At 41.3% G+C, this 18,764-nt stretch overlaps 1 protein-coding gene across 3 annotated transcripts in view; it reads right to left on the bottom strand.

The window, feature by feature from the left end:
- Positions 1-392: 392 nt before the first annotated feature.
- Positions 393-18,764, bottom strand: part of traf7 (TNF receptor-associated factor 7) — a 72,575-nt gene continuing 54,203 nt past the window's right edge. For all 3 annotated transcript variants that reach the window (XM_052021604.1, XM_052021605.1, XM_052021606.1), the window contains 11 exons: positions 17,446-17,519; positions 16,434-16,482; positions 16,071-16,198; positions 14,251-14,333; positions 12,443-12,482; positions 12,153-12,269; positions 11,288-11,410; positions 9,513-9,632; positions 8,360-8,491; positions 5,544-5,663; positions 393-3,676 (listed from right to left, as the gene is read on the bottom strand). In XM_052021604.1, the coding sequence (XP_051877564.1) occupies positions 3,662-3,676; positions 5,544-5,663; positions 8,360-8,491; positions 9,513-9,632; positions 11,288-11,410; positions 12,153-12,269; positions 12,443-12,482; positions 14,251-14,333; positions 16,071-16,198; positions 16,434-16,482; positions 17,446-17,519 (1,001 nt within the window). In that variant the 3' untranslated portion in view covers positions 393-3,661. The remainder of the gene's footprint in view (positions 3,677-5,543; positions 5,664-8,359; positions 8,492-9,512; positions 9,633-11,287; positions 11,411-12,152; positions 12,270-12,442; positions 12,483-14,250; positions 14,334-16,070; positions 16,199-16,433; positions 16,483-17,445; positions 17,520-18,764) is intronic.

Genomic DNA, 18,764 nt, shown 5'->3' with positions numbered 1-18,764 from the left:
ATTGACCATATCCCTCCCTACCCTGCATATTCATGTGCCTGTCTAAGAGTCTCTTAAACTCTCTCCTCTGCTATCTGCCTCCACCACCACCCCTGGCAGTACATTCCAAGCCCTCACCACTCTCTGTGTAAAAACCTTGCCTCGCATATCTCCCTTGTACTTTCCCCCGCTTATCTTAAATACACGCCCTCTAGTACCAGGTATTTCAATCCTTGGAAAAAGATACTGGCTGTCCGCTGTATCTGTATGTCGCATGATTTTATAAACTTCTACCAAATCTCTCCTCAGCCTCTGCCTGAGCCTGGTAGCATCAGACCACCACACCATCTGATAGCTTATGTCCTTTCTATATAGAGCAGTGCAAGTGTAATCTTCAAATTAAACACACAGAGTAGGGAGGATGATTTATTGTTGTGAATACTTTAACAAAATAATAAAAATCTACAGTCACGTAACACATCAGTTTCACAATCTTTTCAACACAATATAGGTGCAAAATTACTGAAAGGAGCTTTGGTTACTTCTCTAGGTTAGTTGTGTACCAGACAATGCTTGAAGCAGCAGATAAACAGATGAACATACTTGTAGTTGACAGTAGCTTTGCCTCAATGTTGCCCAGCAGACGGGGGGGCCTTGTACACAAATTATTTTGGCAACTTGATTAACGCATCACTGATCAGCCACACTGTTTTGCTTGGACAGAACTACTCTGTGATAAAAGGAGACGATGGAAGAAGTGGATTGGGATGGCAAATTGAAACCCATGTCTTGATCAGCTATGATCAACAATTGTTGTGTTTGGCAACAATTTTAAGTTTCTCTCTGTGATGTCTCAAAAAGCAACAGATCAAACCACTTTTCTAACAGGTAAGAGTCTGCTGGTTTTCAAGTACTGAACTCCTGAAAATAAACCAAATAAGGCATTTCTGGATAGTTCTACAAAACAAGACAACGAGGCATGCAAAATGCATGACCCTTTTCTGCTTTGCTTTTGTTGCAGTTTTCCTAACTGATCATTCGTTAAAACATTTAAGATTTTAAAAATAGGCATTTAAAACAGACATTCTCTGTTTCAATATAAAATACATCCATGCTGAACACGCGTGTATGCATGCAATGCAGAATTTGAGAAGTTACATGAAAGCAGCCCTTCTTCAACAGGTGCAGCACCAACTAAGTTGCAGTTTCCTTGCAGAACATTGTTGCTGCCACATAACATTGCAGTTACAAGGTTGGGGCTGCTAATTACCCTGTACATTCAACACAATAAACTGGGGAATAAACTTTCTTGTCTCAAACAGAGTGCATTTCAGAAATGGTCAATATGATAATCTTTCACCGCGTACCTGTTCACTCAACAGGTAGATTTAGCACAACTAATGGAGTGACTGGTGTTTATGAGCTAAATGCAGGTACAGATGGGCTCTAAAAATTAGGCACTTATCTCATTAGAAAAACTTTTTTTTTAAATAGGCTAATTTCAACCAAATACTCTCACTGTGGATACTTTCAATCATTGTGTTGAAACATATGCTTGTGTTGTAAACTACAAATGTCTACCTGTAATTCTCATGTACACAGCTAACATTTATTCAATATCCAGAGCCATACTGTGGTTATTGAATATCGATTTTCATTCACAATCTCAAATCACATGATACCTATACTTGTATAAATGATTCCTATTGAAATATTTGATATAGTCAAATATATACTACATTTGTAGCAGGTGGATCCTTCCTTGGGTAAATCTATGTCACATCAACCTTATTCTAACTCCCAGAAGCCAACAATTTAGACTTGCACTTTAATATAGAGCAGCTGAACAAGTAGAATTGTTTAATGTCTAGACTGGGTCTTTTTTTAAAATCATGTGCCACATAACAGACAAGAAAAATGAAGATTTCTACAGGTGGTGTTTTGTTGCATTGAAGGTTGCACCGAATCTGTATGGATTTATATTTAATTGTAAACTGTGCGTTTACATGCATTCTGTCAGTAAACAACAGAGATTTCTTGTGCTGGAAGAGGCAAAGCTTGTTCGCGAATGCCTGATTTACATTGTACATCAGTTCCAGGGCTCTCCTGACTGGAAGAAAGCCACTGCATCATGGACATTGCATAAAGATTTTTTTTTGCTAACTTCCAATAGCCTGTGTCCATGGGGAAAAAAAGTGGAACCTTTCCCACAACTTTCGTCTTATCCTCTCTCAAGTCGGTGACTTTCATGAAGTGCCAGTGTGCTTTGCCCCTGGTGTCTAATCTCTGAACCTCTTGCACAAGTGCATTCAGCCTGAAATCCATACAGTGCATATTTATAATGAATGTCACTAGATGTCAATCCAGAGTGGGAGCCCTGGATGAATTTCAGCTCTCTTAGCTTTGGGATGGAGAGGACAAATACAACAGCCCTCATTGTTACCCTGGCTGACCTGACCTTACCTGGATTCTTTAGCTCAGTACTGTTCCATTCTGTACATTAATCAGTGAGTTTTCAGGGAGACCCAGTGGGAGGAAAAGCCTTGTAGATTTTCATTTTCAAAAAGAAATAGAATGGGAGCTTCGGACAATTCCATCTTCCTATTCACATCTATTTAATCATCCTATTAAAATTCACATACAGAGTGTGAAAATCAATAATTGCACAACACTGATTGTTTACGAAGCTTGCTGCAGCCAGCCTGATTTTAAAGCCTTGTTAATTTCATTCTTACAGCAATTGTGTAAAGATCCTTTATAAAGCACTAAAAACAGAAGTGAGCATGTAGCAGCAGTAGATATTACTTTCAATGTGAAATTGTTGCTATATGTCTCAGCTGCTAAAACATTGGCAAAGGATGGTTTTTGGAATACTGGATTTGCCAAGTGAGGAAGCAGTGATGGAGAAATCGTACCTCATTACAGCTGTCTCGTTACAATTTGTTTTAAGAAGGCATTCAGAAGGTAAAGGGATCACAGCTTCGATGATCTTCCTGCCTTGCGATAATACAAATTGTTCTTATAAAAGTAAACACGGATCAAATTAAGGTTGGCTAATATATGGGTTGAAGGTTTCACTTGCCTGCGGCTCATGAAGCAGCATTTCTGTGGGTGTGCACTTCAAAGAGCATGAAATAACATGCAGAGACTGCAAGGCTAATGACAGGTACAGTCACCTACTATGTCGCTGTAGTGGGACACTTGCAGTGAGCTGCAAGACATTTCCCAGCAACTTTCATTTTCAATAGTGCAGAGTGGGTCTGAACCTGGTTCGTCAGATTCTGGTGAAGTACAAACACACCTGAATGCAGGCTCCTATACCTACACGCAGTGACACACTTATCTTCAAAAAAATTCAACCCTATGATAATTATGAAGGGCAGTCTACAGTGCCCATCTTTGACCACCTTGTGTTCTTCTCAACCACCTTCAATCAATCCCTTACGAACTTTGCTAATTCTAGTGTGCTGGCAATATGAGTGTGTCACTTTCCCCCTGCAGCGCCTTTCTGTACAAAGCATGTCATGCTGATAAGACTACAAAAACACAATCGGACAGCAATCTTAGAACAGATTGCAGTGTGGCTGCCAACTTGTGGTGGCTTTGCTTCCATTCCAACAATCTCCACATTAGAAAGTCAAGCCACGCAGGATGCTGCAGTCCATTTAGAAAATCTTGAGTCCTAACAGGTCCACACCTGGAAGGTAGAAAATGAAAATGTTAGTGGGCTCCTGGCAAACAAAGAAATTCAGCAAATGCCGTCATAATTGAATCCTACATACTGATTAATACAAGCTAGGCTTGTTACTGTATACTTGCAGCTCTAGCGCAATGTGTGGGTTCAGGAGGATACACTCAGCCTAATGGCCCCACATGGAGTCCTTGCAAAGCCAAAGGACTGGTTTATCTGATGAGCTAGGCTACAGTGTCAGATATTCAGTAACAGCCAGGTAGTCAGGGTCATACGAGGACAGAATGCAGTCATTCTCCCTCTTTAATCCACGTGAGTTCTTCAGAGCAATGCAATCCGTTGCCACTCTCTGGGGGGGGAGGGAGAAATGGACAGTCGACATTTTGGATCATGACATTGAAACACCAACTGTCCGTTTCCCTCCACAGATGCTGCCCGACCTGCTGAGTTCCTCCAGCAGCTGGTTTTTGCATTCTATTCTGTTAACTTCATTCAGAAAAGCACTTTGTTTAAACCATTGGGGGCAGGAGTGGAGATGACGTTCGAGCTGCCAGAGGAAGTGGTAGAGCCGGGTACAATGATGACATTTAGAAGCATTTGGACAGGTACATGGATAGGAAAAGATTAGATGGATATGGGCCAATAGCAGGCAAACGGGACATTCCTAGTTAGCCCATTTAACCTGTACATGTCCCTCAGGAGATTGGTCCTCACAACTCACTTTCACACCTTTCTTTGAATCATCAGCAGACCTGGATATGTTCACAAAGGGTCCCTCATCTGAAACGTTAACTGCTTTTCTGGTCACAGTTGCCATCTGACCTGCTGAGCGTTTCCACCATTTTCTGTTATTTTGGACATTTTACACTGTTCTTTCCTCAATACAGATTATAAATAACTGAGGGCCCAGTACTGTTCTGTGTGGCAATCCATCGGTGACATCTGTCAACTAGAAAAAGAGCTGTATATTCCTTCCCCCCATTTCTTGCTCTCTGTCCATGTTAATATTTTAACCCCAACTTCATTATGTAACAGCATGAGGCACCTTAGCTGAAACATAAGCTATTCAGATTTACAGCAACCATTGGTTCCTCCTCCTCTATCTTGAAAGTTAAGTCCAGAACAAGCTAAGATTTGTCAAACATGATTTCCCTGATGGAGACACAGGAGACTGCAGATGCTGGAACCTGAAGCAAAAAATAAACTGCAGGAGAAGGAACAGCGGGTCGGGCAGCATCCGTGGAGGGAAATGGACAGTCGATGCTTCGGGTCGAGACCCTTCATCTAGACTCAGGATATCCCCAATCCTTGCTATTTCCAAATATCAGGCACTGTCTTTTCTCTTCACAGGTACCATAGAACCACAGAACACTACAGCACAGAAAAAAGGCCATTTGGCCCTTCTAGTCTGTGCTGAAACTCTATTCCGCTATTCCCATTGACCTGCACCCAGTCCATAACCCTCCAGACCTCTCCCGTCAATGTATCCATCCAATTTATTCTTAAAACTTAAGAGCAAGCCCGCACTTACCACGTCAGATGGCAGCCCGTTCCACACTCCCACCACTCTCTGAGTGAAGAAGTTCCCCCTAATGTTCCCCCTAAACCTTTCCCCTTTCACCCTAAAGCCATGTCCTCTCGTACTTCTTTCTCCTAATCTAGGTGGAAAGAGCATACTCGCATTTACTCTGTCTATACCCCTCATAATTTTGTAAACCTCTATCAAATCTCCCCTCTTTCTTCTATGCTCCAAGTCCTAACCTGCTCAATCTTTCCCTGTAACTCAACTCCTGAAGACCCGGCAACATTCTAGTAAATCTTATTGATCTGCTCTGTACTTGTAGATTGCCATTTGATTTTGTAAAACACTTACTTTAACCGTGCTATCCACTGCACCCGAGAAGAGGCGTCCTCTGGAGACGGCTAGTGCAGTGACACTGCCTTGGTGACGGAGCAAGGTCTGCGTACAGATCATGTTATCCATACTCCAAACCTAAAACAAGATTATTATCATGACGTGAATATTGGAAATGGCAATAGTTATATATATTTGTAATAAAGACATTGTTGGGTGAAATTCCATGCTTTCTTCCATGGAGGTTCCATCGAGCCAATGCAGTCATAAAATATCAGCATTTTCTTAACACAGTTGATGAAATTAAAGTATTTCTTGGAAAGATTTGAGAGGATAACTTCCAGGATTCTATAGCAAGAACATTCTTCCTCCTCTCCCGTCCCTCCCCCATGACTACACAGAGCTCATTGAAAGATTGTAATGCACTGAATACAGGATTGTCCCTTGATGTATATAAGACATTATTAATGATTTAGCAAGTTGTATGTAGTCCTGCTATAACAGAGATGAAAAATCAAATGTACTCAGGCCTTTACCAGAGCACCTCAAGTTTCTCTGGAACCATGTAAAGGTTTTAATAAAATCCTGATATTCTTCACTGTGTCTGCTCCCTGCAGACTCCTTGCATATTACTGCAAAATAAATCCCTCAGCCGCAATTGTCTTTGTGAGACTGTAACCATAAACTGCAACTGGGAGAGTGTAGGGAGCTGTTAGGACTCAGGAAGATATCAGACTTTGAGAAGCAAAGCACTGGAGCCTAGAAGCTCTGTGAAGCTGGTCTGACCAAATACCTGTCACACAACACTAGGGAAATATAACAAAGGGGAATTCTATACAGCTTTTCATGGTCCAGATGTGCTACAGCTAGAATCTGGAAGTCTCATACAGGTCCTCCCAGTTCTGTTCCTGTGGAGTGCCCGTAACCCGAACAGTTCACAAGTTGGAAATGTGGCCTCAAACTGAGTTCCCACCCGGCAGAAGATGCCTGCAGCCCCGCAGCAGCCTGTAAATTCAACCTGCCCGTCTCCCAGATGCTCGATCGTATGTACGGGCAGTGTGTAAAGCGGGTGTTTGTAAGCTGGGGAGGACCTCTGCTCCCACATCAATATGCAATCACTCGTAGAAACACTGAAAACAGGAGCAGGAGTAAGCACTTCAGCCCCTTAAAGTGCTCTGCCATTCAACATGATCATGGCTGAGCATCCAAGTTCAATGCACTGTTCTGGCTTTCTTCCTGTGGACACAGCCCAGCGCATCACGGACACCAGCCTCCCCTCCTTGGACTCTGTCTTTACCTCTCGCTGTCTTGGTGAAGCAGCCAGCATAATCAAAGACCCCACCCACCCGGGTCATTCTCTCTTCTCTCCTCTTCCATCGGGTAGAAGATACAGGAGCCTGAGGGCACATACCACCAGACTTAAAGACAGCTTCTGCCCCACTGTGATAAGACTATTGAACGGTTCCCTGGTACAATGAGATGGACTATGACCTCACGTTCTACCTTGTTGTGACCTTGCACCTTATTGCACTGCACTTTCTCTGTAGCTGTGACACTTTACTCTACTGTTATTGTTTTTACCTGTACTACCTCAATGCACTCTCTACTAATTCAATGTAACTGCACTGTGTAATGAATTGACCTGTACTACTATCAGTATGCAAGACAAGTTTGTCACTGTACTTCGGTACAAGTGACAATAATAAACCAATACCAATACATCCCTCGAACATTCTAGCCCTAAGAACAATATTCCTTCTTGAACGTATTTGGCTTCACTTGCTTTCTGTGGTTGAGAATTCCACAGATCCACCACCTCTCTGGGGTAAGAAATTTCTTCTCATCTCAGTCTTAAGTGGCTTATCCTTTATCCTTACACTGTGACCCCTGGTCTTGGACTCCCCAGCCATGGGGAAGAGCCTCCCTGCACCCAATCTGTCCACCCCCATTACAAATTTGTAAGTTTCTACAAGATTCTCTCTCATTGTTTTAAATTCTAGTGAATACAAGCCTAGTTGACCCAATTTCTCTTGATATGTCAGTCCCACTAACCCAGGAATCAGTCTGATCCTCGAGAGGACAACTAAAAGCAAGGATGTACTGCTGAGGTTTTACAAAGCATTGGTCATACAGCATTTGGAATATTGTGAGCAATTTTGGGCCCCGTATCTAAGGAAAGATGTGCTGGCCCTGGAGAGGTTTCAGAAGAGGTTCACAAGAATGATCCCAGGAATGAAAGGTTTAACATATGAGGAGTGTTTGATGTCTCTGGGCCTGTACTCGACGGAGCTCAGAAGGATGAGGGGGGATCTCATTGAAACCTACTGGATACTGAAAGGCCTGGATAGGGTGGACTTGGAGAGGATGCTTCCATCAGTAGGAGAGTCTAGAATCCAAGGGCACAGCCTCAGAATAAAGGGACATCCCTTTAGTACTGAGATGAGGAGGAATTTCTTCAGCCTGAGGGTTATGAATCTGTGGAATTCGTTGCCATAGAGGGTGGTGGAGGCGAAGTCATTGGGTGTATTTAAGGCAGAGATTGATAGGTTCTTGATTGGTAAGAGGGTTAAGGGTTACGGGAAAAAGGCAGGAGAATGGGGTTGAGGGAAGAAAAAATCAGCCATGATTGAATGGCAGAGCAGACTCAATGGGCCAAATGGCCTAATTCTGCTCCTATGTCTTATGATCTTAATATATTCTTTACCACGTGGCGTGATTACTGTAAGTGGAGCACAATCTATACACATTAGTTAGCAAATGCTGGCTTCATGAAACTGAAAACAAGAGGGAACAAGGTGATAAATTTCCCATATTGCAATGAGACCATGACTTACCCTGAGCGATCGGTCATAAGATGCACTGAAGACTTTCGTCTGATCTGGTGTTGAAATCACAGCCAAGGCATATACAGTGCCTACGTGGCCTGTCAGAGTTCGAACCTGCTCTTTAGATTCTATATCCCATACCTTAAAGGAATAAAAAGGAAAAGAGTTCCATTTATGCAGCTTCTTTCACAGCCTCAGAACATCCCAACGTAGTGCAGCAGGTAGTGCTGCTGCATCACAGCTCAGGAAAGCCGGGTTCAGTCCTGACCTCCCTCACCGCCTGCGTGGAGCTTCAGTGTTCTCCCCATGACTGCGTGGCATTCCCATAGGTGCACTGCTTTCCTCACACATCCCAAAGACATGCTGGCCGGTCAGTTAAATGGCCGCTGTAAATTACCCCAGGGTAGATGGTGGTAGGGGAATCAGGGTATTGATGGGGATGAGAGAGAGAGGACAGGTTACAGGGAAATAAAAGGGGCACTGGGATTGATCTGAGAGGCAGCATAGACTTGATGGGCCAAATGCCCTCCTACCATGTCATGAAAAATTTGAGAAAGAGACACTCAATAAGAAAACAAAAGCAAGGTATTGCACTCTAGAAATCTGAAATTAAGGCAAAAATGCTGGAAATTCTCAGTGGGTCATGCAGCATCTATGGAGGTAGGAAAACAGAATTAATATTTTAGGTTAATGTCCATTTCTCAGATCTGGTTGGATCAATTCTGGTGAAAAGTCATTGGCCTAAAACGTCAACTCGGTTTCCATCTGCGCAGATGCTGCCTGACCCGCTGAGAATTTGCAGCATTTTCTGTTTTTAAATCAGCCAACAAAATGCTTCCAAAGTGTAGCTGCTAGTGCAATGCAGGAAACGCAGCAGCAATTTGTGGACAGCTAAACCGCACAAAGAGTGATCAGAATGTTTTAGTGATGATGACCGGAGAGGTTAATGTTGGCCAGGACAAGACAACGGCCCCCTGGACTCTTCTTCCGAAACTGGGTCTTTTACGTTAGCCTGAGAGCATAGAAGGGCTGCGTTTTGATGGCTCATCTGAAAGGCAGCACCCAAGAGTGCTGAATTCCTTTGGTAATTGTAGCATGCCTATTTATCGAATTTTGGAAGGTGCCTTATTAAAGACACTCTCCATGGAGAGGAACTACTTACATGGATGAGGTTTTCATATGTCCCACACACAATGTGGTGATTAGTAACTGCGATAGAATAAACACTCCCTCCAGAGGTCTGTAGTACATGCACGCATTCCAGAGTTCTTATGTCCCATATCTGCAGACAAAATCCAGACCTCCATTATAGTTGAGAGTTAAAAGAATTTGTTAAAACAATCCAAATCTTTATCAACTAAAACAATCTAAATCTTTACCAACTAGAATTTATTTGGGGCACACATTTAAATGTTGGACTTTGATATGATCTCAAGGAAATGACTCTACGATAAGATAGGATATGTACGTAAATTATTTTGGGAGATAAAAGTCAATCAGGCTTATTTGAGCAACTGGTTAAATATTTCCAGTATATTAATGAATGGCATTTTATTCTTTTGAAAAATCCAACATAAAAGGCCTACTTTGGCCATTATTTAATAAGCTTGATATCATAATGCACATCCAAGCAAGAGGAGACACAAGAGACTGCAGATGCTGGAATCTGGAACAACAAACAATTTGCCGGAGGATCTTAGTTGGTCGAGCAGCATCTGTGGGGGGAAAGGAATTGTCAACGTTTCGGAACGAAACCCTGCATCAGGACTGGAAACCCAACTCTTCTCATTCCTATTCCATATCCTCAAAGAGGAAACATGGTGGAGAACACAGTGTACATTCCACATGGGACTAATCCTTTGAATGGTATGTGGCTCTTGGGGATGACTAACGATGTAAGGAGTTTTTGCAGGCTGTACAACACACTCTGAACTAAGCGTTGTCTATCTGAGAGATGAATTTTCTGTTACAGGGGCTTCTTTCTATCTAATTCAGATCATCAGGAAGCCCTTTAAGACTGCAATTTGCTAAGAGGACCCACCTCCTCCTACTGAAAACAAGTGAGCAGTGCCACATCTGTTAAAGGTTATACATCTGTTACCATAGAAACTGAGCAACTATCTGGATTTATAAGCATAACATTAAACATTGGCAATCTACAAATAAAACTGCTGCTGGAGGAAGAGTTGGCAGATAGTTGTACATGTAGATAATTCCCTAAAAAATGTACAAACAAGGCCAGTTTTGTGTCTGTACGGACTTGTGGAAAGATTATTGTTGATTGTTCCCCATACACATGCAATGTACAATGCTCATTTCTGACCTAAAATTCTCAATGTAACATTTGATATAAAGTCCACAGATGCTGTACAATTTAAATTTTTTACAGTTATAACTTCCCAAGAAACTTCCCCAAAATCCAGGCACTTTGGTTCTAGTATAATGGAGACTAAGAAACCATAGAGTCCTGATGCAGGGTTTCGACCCGAAAGTCGACAATTCCTTTCCTCCCACAGATGCTGCTTCACCCGCTGAATTCCTCCAGCAGATCTTTTTTTGGTTCTAGTTTATATTTTTCTAAGTCAAAGTTCAGACCTATTATTTGGAAAAATGGAAGTTTGATTTGTAATATTACAAAAGACAATACTATAACTTATAAATCAGGCCTTGTACTCCTGGTTGATTAACAAACAAGCTTTCAAATTTAATAGCCTATTATCTACCCAAAGCACCCGCGGGGTGTGAAACTTTCACAATTGATCAGAAGCCCCTGTTCTACCCATTGTTCATAAACTATTGCTCACACAAATTGTACACAGCAAAGGTTATTCATCTAGTCATCTGTTGCTAATTGGCTTCCTTCAGACTCTGTGAACAGAGAATACCAAAATATGACACCTTTAACATGAACAGAAATGAGTGGAACAGCATTCTAACCTTGATTGTTTGGTAGGATCCACTGTAAAGGTGGTTTTGAGAAGCCACCAGTGCACGCACCCAGTGATTCAAACCAGTTAGCTCCTTCTTCAGATTTAGATCTGTGCCTACAATGTCCCAAACCTTAGGAATGAATCACATTAAAACAGTATGATAAAAATGAAGCACTATCAAGATAACTGGTTTGTTGTGTCTATTATAATATTAGCACTGATTCATACAAGATTCATACAAAATTACAAAGGTAACAGATGATAACATATCAAAACACATGATAATGATGGGCCAGACTTGGTAAGGACAGCAGTTTTCATTAGTTGTAGGACATTGGAGAACTAACTGGATATCTACAGTGATCACGGTTTTATTGACACCAGCTTTTTATTTCAGATTTAATTAACAACTGAAATTCTACAGCTGCTTTGGTAGGATATGAATTCATGTGTGGTGATCTTACAGAGGTTTATAAAATCATGAGGGGCATAGGTAAGGTGAATAACTAATCTTTTCCCTGGGGTAGGGGAGTCCAAAAACTAGAAGGCAGAGGTTTAAAGTGAGAGGGGAAAGATTTAAATGGACCCGAGGGGCAGACTTTTCACACAGAGGCTCATGAGCATATGGAACGAGCTGCCAGAGGAAGTGGTACAATTGCGACATTTAAAAGATATTTGGACAGGTACATGGATAGGAAAGGTTCAGAGGGATATGGGCCAAATGCAGGTAAACGGGACTAGATCAGGTAGGCAACTTGGTCAATATGGACGAGTTGGGCCAAAGGGGCTGTATAACTCTACAATCAGTGCTTCAGGATGTTAACACAGAAATGTTGAGGTTGCTATTTTCAGCTTTCCAACAGATTTATTACCTTAATTGCTTTGAGTGAGCCACTGAAGAGCATGTTTTGTGATGATACCAAAGTGCAAACTGGATTGTCGTGTGCCCTAATGGTGTTGACTTTTTGCAAAGCTGGAACATCCCAAACCTGCAGAGTATTAACAAAGAACCAATACTGGTGGATGAGAATGCCATCAGCACACAAATAAAACCCAAAATCAAAACCTGCAGGACCTTGCCAAAATGCACATAATTAAAGCTTTTTACAAACACAGGCAATGCAAAATATTTTACGTGTTTCTGAATAATTTGCATACTTACAATTATTGTGCAGTCTGCTGAGCCACTGTACAACTTGTTCCTATCAATAAAAATTAAAAAGGAAAAATATACATTTTGTTCAAGTTTTATTTGAAATGTTGTATTCATTAGAAAATGTGGCATCTTCAACATAGCAAAAACACCCCAAGCATTATTAAATGGAATTTGACGCTCAGCCAAATTAGGAACTATTAGAAAGGTGGCCAAAATTGGTAACAGATTATCAGGAGTGTCTTGAAACAGGAGAAAGTAATAGCAAGGGTTAGAGAGAGATTTAAAAGTATGAGCCTAGGCTCCTGAAGGTATGGTTGACAAAACCTGAGCAAAAGGAAGTTAAGAGTTCAGCCATTCAGAGGCTTGTTGGGTTGTAGACTCAGCCAGCTCCATCATGGGCACAAACTTCCCCACCATCGAGCACATCTTCAAGAGGCAGTTCCTCAAGAAGGTGGCATCCATCACTAAGGACTCTCACCATCCAGGACGTGCCCTCTTCTCGTTACTACCATCGGGGAGGAGGTACAGGAGCCTGAAGACCCACATTCAGTGCTTTAGGAACAGCTTCTTCCCCTCCGCCATCAGATTTCTGAACGGTTCATGAACCCATGAACACTACCTCATTATTCCTTCTTTTTGAACTATTTATTTATTTCAGTAATTTATAGTAATTTTATATCTTTGCACTATACTGCTGCCGCAAAACAACAAATTTCATATCATTTAAGTTATTAATAATTCTAGTTCTATTGAAGCTACAAATAATAAAAAAGAGCGGCTAGACCATGGATGAAAAACACGATGATGCTGGAGGAACTCAGCAGGCCAGGCAGCATCCCTGGAGAAAAGCAGGCGGTCAATGTTTCGGGTCAGGACCCTTCTTCAGGACCCTTTTTTGGCTAGACTATGGCGCAGTTTGAAAACAAAATTGACAATTTTTAGGACTGAGGTTTAGCCAGATCAGGAGTCAAGGGAGGTCAGAGGGTACAGGGTAATTCCCAAAGGGAACTTGTGTTTAAATTGGGATACAGGTAACAGAATTAGGGATAAATTAAAGTTTACAGAGAGTGCGGGGTTGGAAGCTGTCCAGGAGAACAATGGAGCCGTCAAGACTGTAGTAAATAAGGCATGCATGAGGGATTCAGGAAAAAGCGAGCAGAGGCAAGTCGACAGATTATTTTAATCTTCACATTTTTTAACTAGAGCAAGGTGATCCTCATCGAATTCTGGATATTAGACAGAGTGATACAGCCGAGGCAGTGAAGCATGAGAAAGAGAGGTGGTGGTCAACTGGACAGGCCACATCAGTGTGCTTTTGGATAACTTTGCCCAGGGTGACAGGCAGATGAGAAGGAGGTGGGAGCCAAGGGTAGATCCATGAGGAACATCGTGCAGGAGTGGGAAGTAAAACCTCTGCAGGTGACTCTGGCTACAATTCAAAAAGTTCTGTTGCAAGGTCATCAATGTTAACTCTGCTTCTCTCTCCACAGATCCTGCCTGGCCAGCTGAATATTTCCAGCACCTGTTGATTTTATTTCAGATTTCCAGCGGCTGCAGAGATCTAGTTTTCCTAAATAACACTGGAACCAAGAAAGAGCGGTTCCACCCAGCTGGACAATGGTGGTGGGGGCTGGAGTTTCAACTATTCAGAAAGCTGCAGGCAGATAAAGGAGGATCAGGAGGGATGGGTTAAAACAGTCAAGGTCAGAGGAACAAAAAAGGCAATTGGAAGCAATTCTCTGATTCTCGGGAAAAGAAGCAGGCAAGATGAACCAAATTCTTCAAAATAAGCTCTGAAAACTTTTATTACTTACCCTTGAATGCAAAGGGCTAAGACTATTCCATCGTGTCCCTCTAGAGTCTTCTGGCATTTGTATGTGGTACAGGTATCCCATACCTAAAACAGGTGTCAAAGATCAGCTGTTAACCTCTTGTAGTAATTATGACAGGAATAGTAACACGGCAATCAACATTTACAGAGTAAACATGGTAAAATGCACTGAGACACTTCAGAGGGGTGTTATCAAACAAAATTGCACACTGGGCTACATCGGGAGATATTAAGGCAGATGAACACAAGTTTGGTCAAAGAGGGAGAGTTTAATTTGCCCATCAGAAGTGGAGAGAGAGAGAAGGAGAGAGGGAGAGAGGGAGAGAGGGAGAGAGGGAGAGAGGGAGAGAGGGAGAGAGAGAGAGAGAGAGAGAGAGAGAGAGAGAGAGACAATTCCAGAACAGAGAGACAGCAACTAAAGCCATTACTGCTGGTGATGGAACAGTTGAGATGGGGAATGTGCAGGAGACAAGAACTGTAGAAGCTTAGATCACCTGGAACATTTATAGGGCTGAAGATTGCACAGAAAGGCAAGGACAAGGCCAAGAAGGAACTTGAAAATATGAATGATAATCTGAAAATTGTTTTTTGTTTAACCAAAGTCAAAATAACTCACAAAGCACAGGGTGATAGGGACTTGGCATGACTCAAGATAAAAGGCTGCAAAGGTTTGGTTGACCTCAATTTGAAGAGTGTGGAAGATGGAAGGTCAGGTAGGGAGGCCTTAGAATAGTCACGTCTAAGGGTAACAAGGACATAGATGAGGATTTCAGCAGTGGATGAGCTGAGGAAGGGGAGAGTCAGCCTTTTGCGTGGGTGGAAAGAGACAGCCTAATCAAGGGTACAGATGCATCAACAGCAGTTCATTCTGGGGTTAAACACGACACTAAAGTTATGATTCTGCCAGAATGGTAAGGAGTAGCTGGAGAACAGGCTTGTGTCGGGGTTGTAAGGGAGATGTTATTTTGATGACATAAACTGCAGATTTATCCTTTCTATTCAACAACTATTAACAGCTCTCCAGTCAACGGCTGGGATGAAAGAGTGCTTTGTCACTAGGATATGAACATTTAATATTTCTCCTATGAATTCTGGTGTCTGTCTATTTTTTAAACAATGCTGCAAACTTGCTTATTTCCAACACATTAATTCATCTGTTAAAAATGTTGTGGATATAATTTCATAAATGCACAACTCAGCATAAATTTATCACCCATAATTTAGAAAAATGTTGTGGTTAATCACATTTGATATGTGTGGAACTACAGTATTTCCTTCCTAAAGTATTAATGTACTGAAGCATCTATGGTTTGTGACCTGCTTATTCAGGAGTTTGATACTAGAAAGCAGAGCAGAAGTAAGGAAACCTTTTCAAGTTTCAGAACTGACTGTATTTCAGAATACTCACACCTGATGCATATGTTTGACAGCTCGTTAACTAACAAATAATTATTTGCGCTTATACAGTGCCTTCAGTTCAAAAATCATCCCACATTTCTTTGAGGCAGGTGGGAGAAGGGAGGGAAGGATGTTGAATAATTAGTAGTATTACTAAGCCTGTGGCTTAAAAGGTTTTTGAGGGGTTTTGAATTGGGACAAGAAGAAACAAGGAGTTTTCATCGAAGGACAAGATTAAGACTGTTAAAAATTTCAGAATACAAAGAATTCTTAGAAAAATTTTAAGCAAACAAGTTTAAGAACAATGTATATATGTTGAAAAATAATTCTACTTCGTTGTGGTGTCCTGTGGAGATATAATGCATTCTTAAGCGAGTTCAGATTGCAAAAGAGTCAAAGACACACCTTGATCGTTTTATCCGAAGAGCCACTGAAGAGCAGGTCGCCAGTAGAGTGGACACACAAACACCAAACTGGTCCTTGGTGACCCACAAAGGTACCCTTGCACTTAAATATCTGCTGAGGGTCATAAGCTGAAATCACAATGAAGCACTGTCAGCACCTGACTACAGGATTCATCAATGTTTACAACAATATTATTCGTTAAGCACAGTCACTGCAACAATTACACAAAAAATACTTATCATTAGGAAATTACAGGACTTCCTCTACATCTTTGCTTTGCACTGGTTGCACAGAAATTTACTTTGCATCTGTGTGTATCTCGAAGGAAAGGGAAGAAACAAGGTGTTTAAAGAGAATACTTACAACCCAGGATTCCCATGTTTAATCTGGCATTGATATGTGAAAGTTCATCCTATAATAAAATAAAATTCACATTACTAAAAAGTTATGCAAATGTATAATACAATAACATATTGACCATATTGACACAAAAAGCTGAATCTTGATAGCGACAGCCTGCATAGGTTAGGGTGTGGAGCTTCTGTCATGTGGATCTGTGGATTTTGCACCTTGCTGTGTCTAACAATCTTTAATTGAAGAAACTAAATCAAGGAAGTGCCAGGCAAGCATTAGCAAGCAACAGCACAGAAAAAAATGCACGTTGGGGTTTTGATAACCTGCAAATTATTTATTGAAAATCCCCATTACTTCAAACTGAAGTTCAAAATCTGTACATAACATGCAACTCGTTCTCAGTTAAGAGGACTTCAAACAAGTTGTGATCATTCATTTGAGTTGCTCAACAACAATAGTTTCTGCAAACTTTGTGCATGTGCAAAGTTTTAGTTCCAGTATCTTAAAGGAACTACATTATAAACTAAACTGTAAAAAAAAATAAAGGGGAGAAGTTGATAGAGTCACAAAAGAAACTGCACAGAAATTTGATGAAAAACAGGACATTAGAGTTAATTCAGAGCAAGTAATGAAATTATATTTAATAAATAAAAGTGACATGCATTATCTTACAACATACCCAACTTTTAAGGGTAAAGCATTGGTGTTAGATTTGTGTTAATCAAAGATTGACAGCTAGACAATTTAAGGAAATAGGAACTGAATGTTTACTGTCCTGTTTTTCATCTTTCCATGTTTTGCAAGGATACTTTCAAGATGTGTTTTGAATTCCACTGATGATGTACGGCCAGCAATCCCAACATTATCAGGATGTGCCATCTGTACTACATCCAGAAAACAAACATCCTTGTTTCCCAGAAGTATGGATTGTCTCGCATAAACAAATAAACTCAAGGGTTGCAGGCAAATTCAGAACCCCAGTTACAGCTGGACATTAGGAAATAAACTTCAGAGCTCTTACACTTAGCATTGAGGCATCCCTGCGGAACTCCATTAGGTCCTCACTGAGTTTACTTTGGTTTTCATCCAAAACATCTAAAACAATAGAATAACACTGGTTTCAGATCTGAGTCCACAATAATTAACGTATTTCAAAGTCCACCATAAACAATTTTCAAACTTTATGTGACCAAATGCTTTCAGCTCATAACTAGCTTAACTCTTGCAGCACTAAAGGTGGTTTGCAACTTCAAATTTACAATCTTGTTTTCAACTGGTAACTTCTTGCAAATTACTGAGATGATGAATTTGGTTTAGTTGGTTTAATTCCAAAATAAAAAGGACAGGGTGTTTAAGCACAGAATACCATAAATAATAAAACATACTGCTTTGAATAAGACACGTGGATATTAATGGACTGTGGTTAGAGTTATAGAGTCATACAGCACAGAAACAGGCCCTTCGGTCCAACTGGTCCATGCTGACCAAGATACCCATCTAAGCTAGTCCCATTTGTCCACGTTCGGCCCATATCCCTCCAAACCTTACCTATCCACGTACCTGTCCAACTTTCTTTTAAATGTTGTTAATGTACCTGCCTCAAACACTTCCTCTGGCAGCTTGTTCCATAAACGCACCACCCTGTGTGTAAAAATTTGCCCCTCAAGTTCCTATTAAATCTTTCCCCTCTTAAGATCACTGCTCATTCTCCTACACACCTATGAATAAAGTCCTAGCCTACTCAACCTCTCTCAATAACTCAGTCCCTCGAGTCTCGGCAACATCCTCGTAAATCTCCTCTGCACTCTTTCCAGCTTAATGGCATCTTTCCTACAGCAGAGTGACCAAAACTGAACACAATTTTCCAGATGCGGCCTCAGCAACATAACATAACATGACATGACATAACACTTCTATACTCAGTGCCCTGACTGATGAAGGCCAGTGTGCCAAAAGCCTTCTTCACCACCTTGTCTACCTGTGACACCAATTTCAGTGAACCATGTACTTGTACTCCTAGGTCCCTCTGCGCTACAACACTCTCCAGGGCCCTACTGTTCACTGTGAAAGTCCCACCCTGGATGTACCAGATGTAGATTCACTAGATGTAGCTTGAGAGTAATAATGTGAGTACTTGGCTCCAGGCTTATCCCCACGTTAGATCATTTCTGGCCAGGCCCCTTCAGCTCAAGCCTAATCCTCGGCCGTCCTGTGCAAGTGATAGTTACGATGCTGCCCACAACAAAATGACTAACTCTGATAACTCAGCAAAGCACCTCATGCTAGTGTATTGATATACTTGCTGTCCAAAAGGTTAATCAGTTCGATATTTAGAAGGAT

The sequence above is a fragment of the Pristis pectinata genome, chromosome 8, assembly GCF_009764475.1.
Source record: "Pristis pectinata isolate sPriPec2 chromosome 8, sPriPec2.1.pri, whole genome shotgun sequence".
Classification (NCBI taxonomy): Eukaryota; Metazoa; Chordata; class Chondrichthyes; order Rhinopristiformes; family Pristidae; genus Pristis; species Pristis pectinata.
The sequence above is the reverse complement of the archived record's forward strand: the minus strand, read 5'-3'. Positions and strand labels throughout refer to the sequence as shown.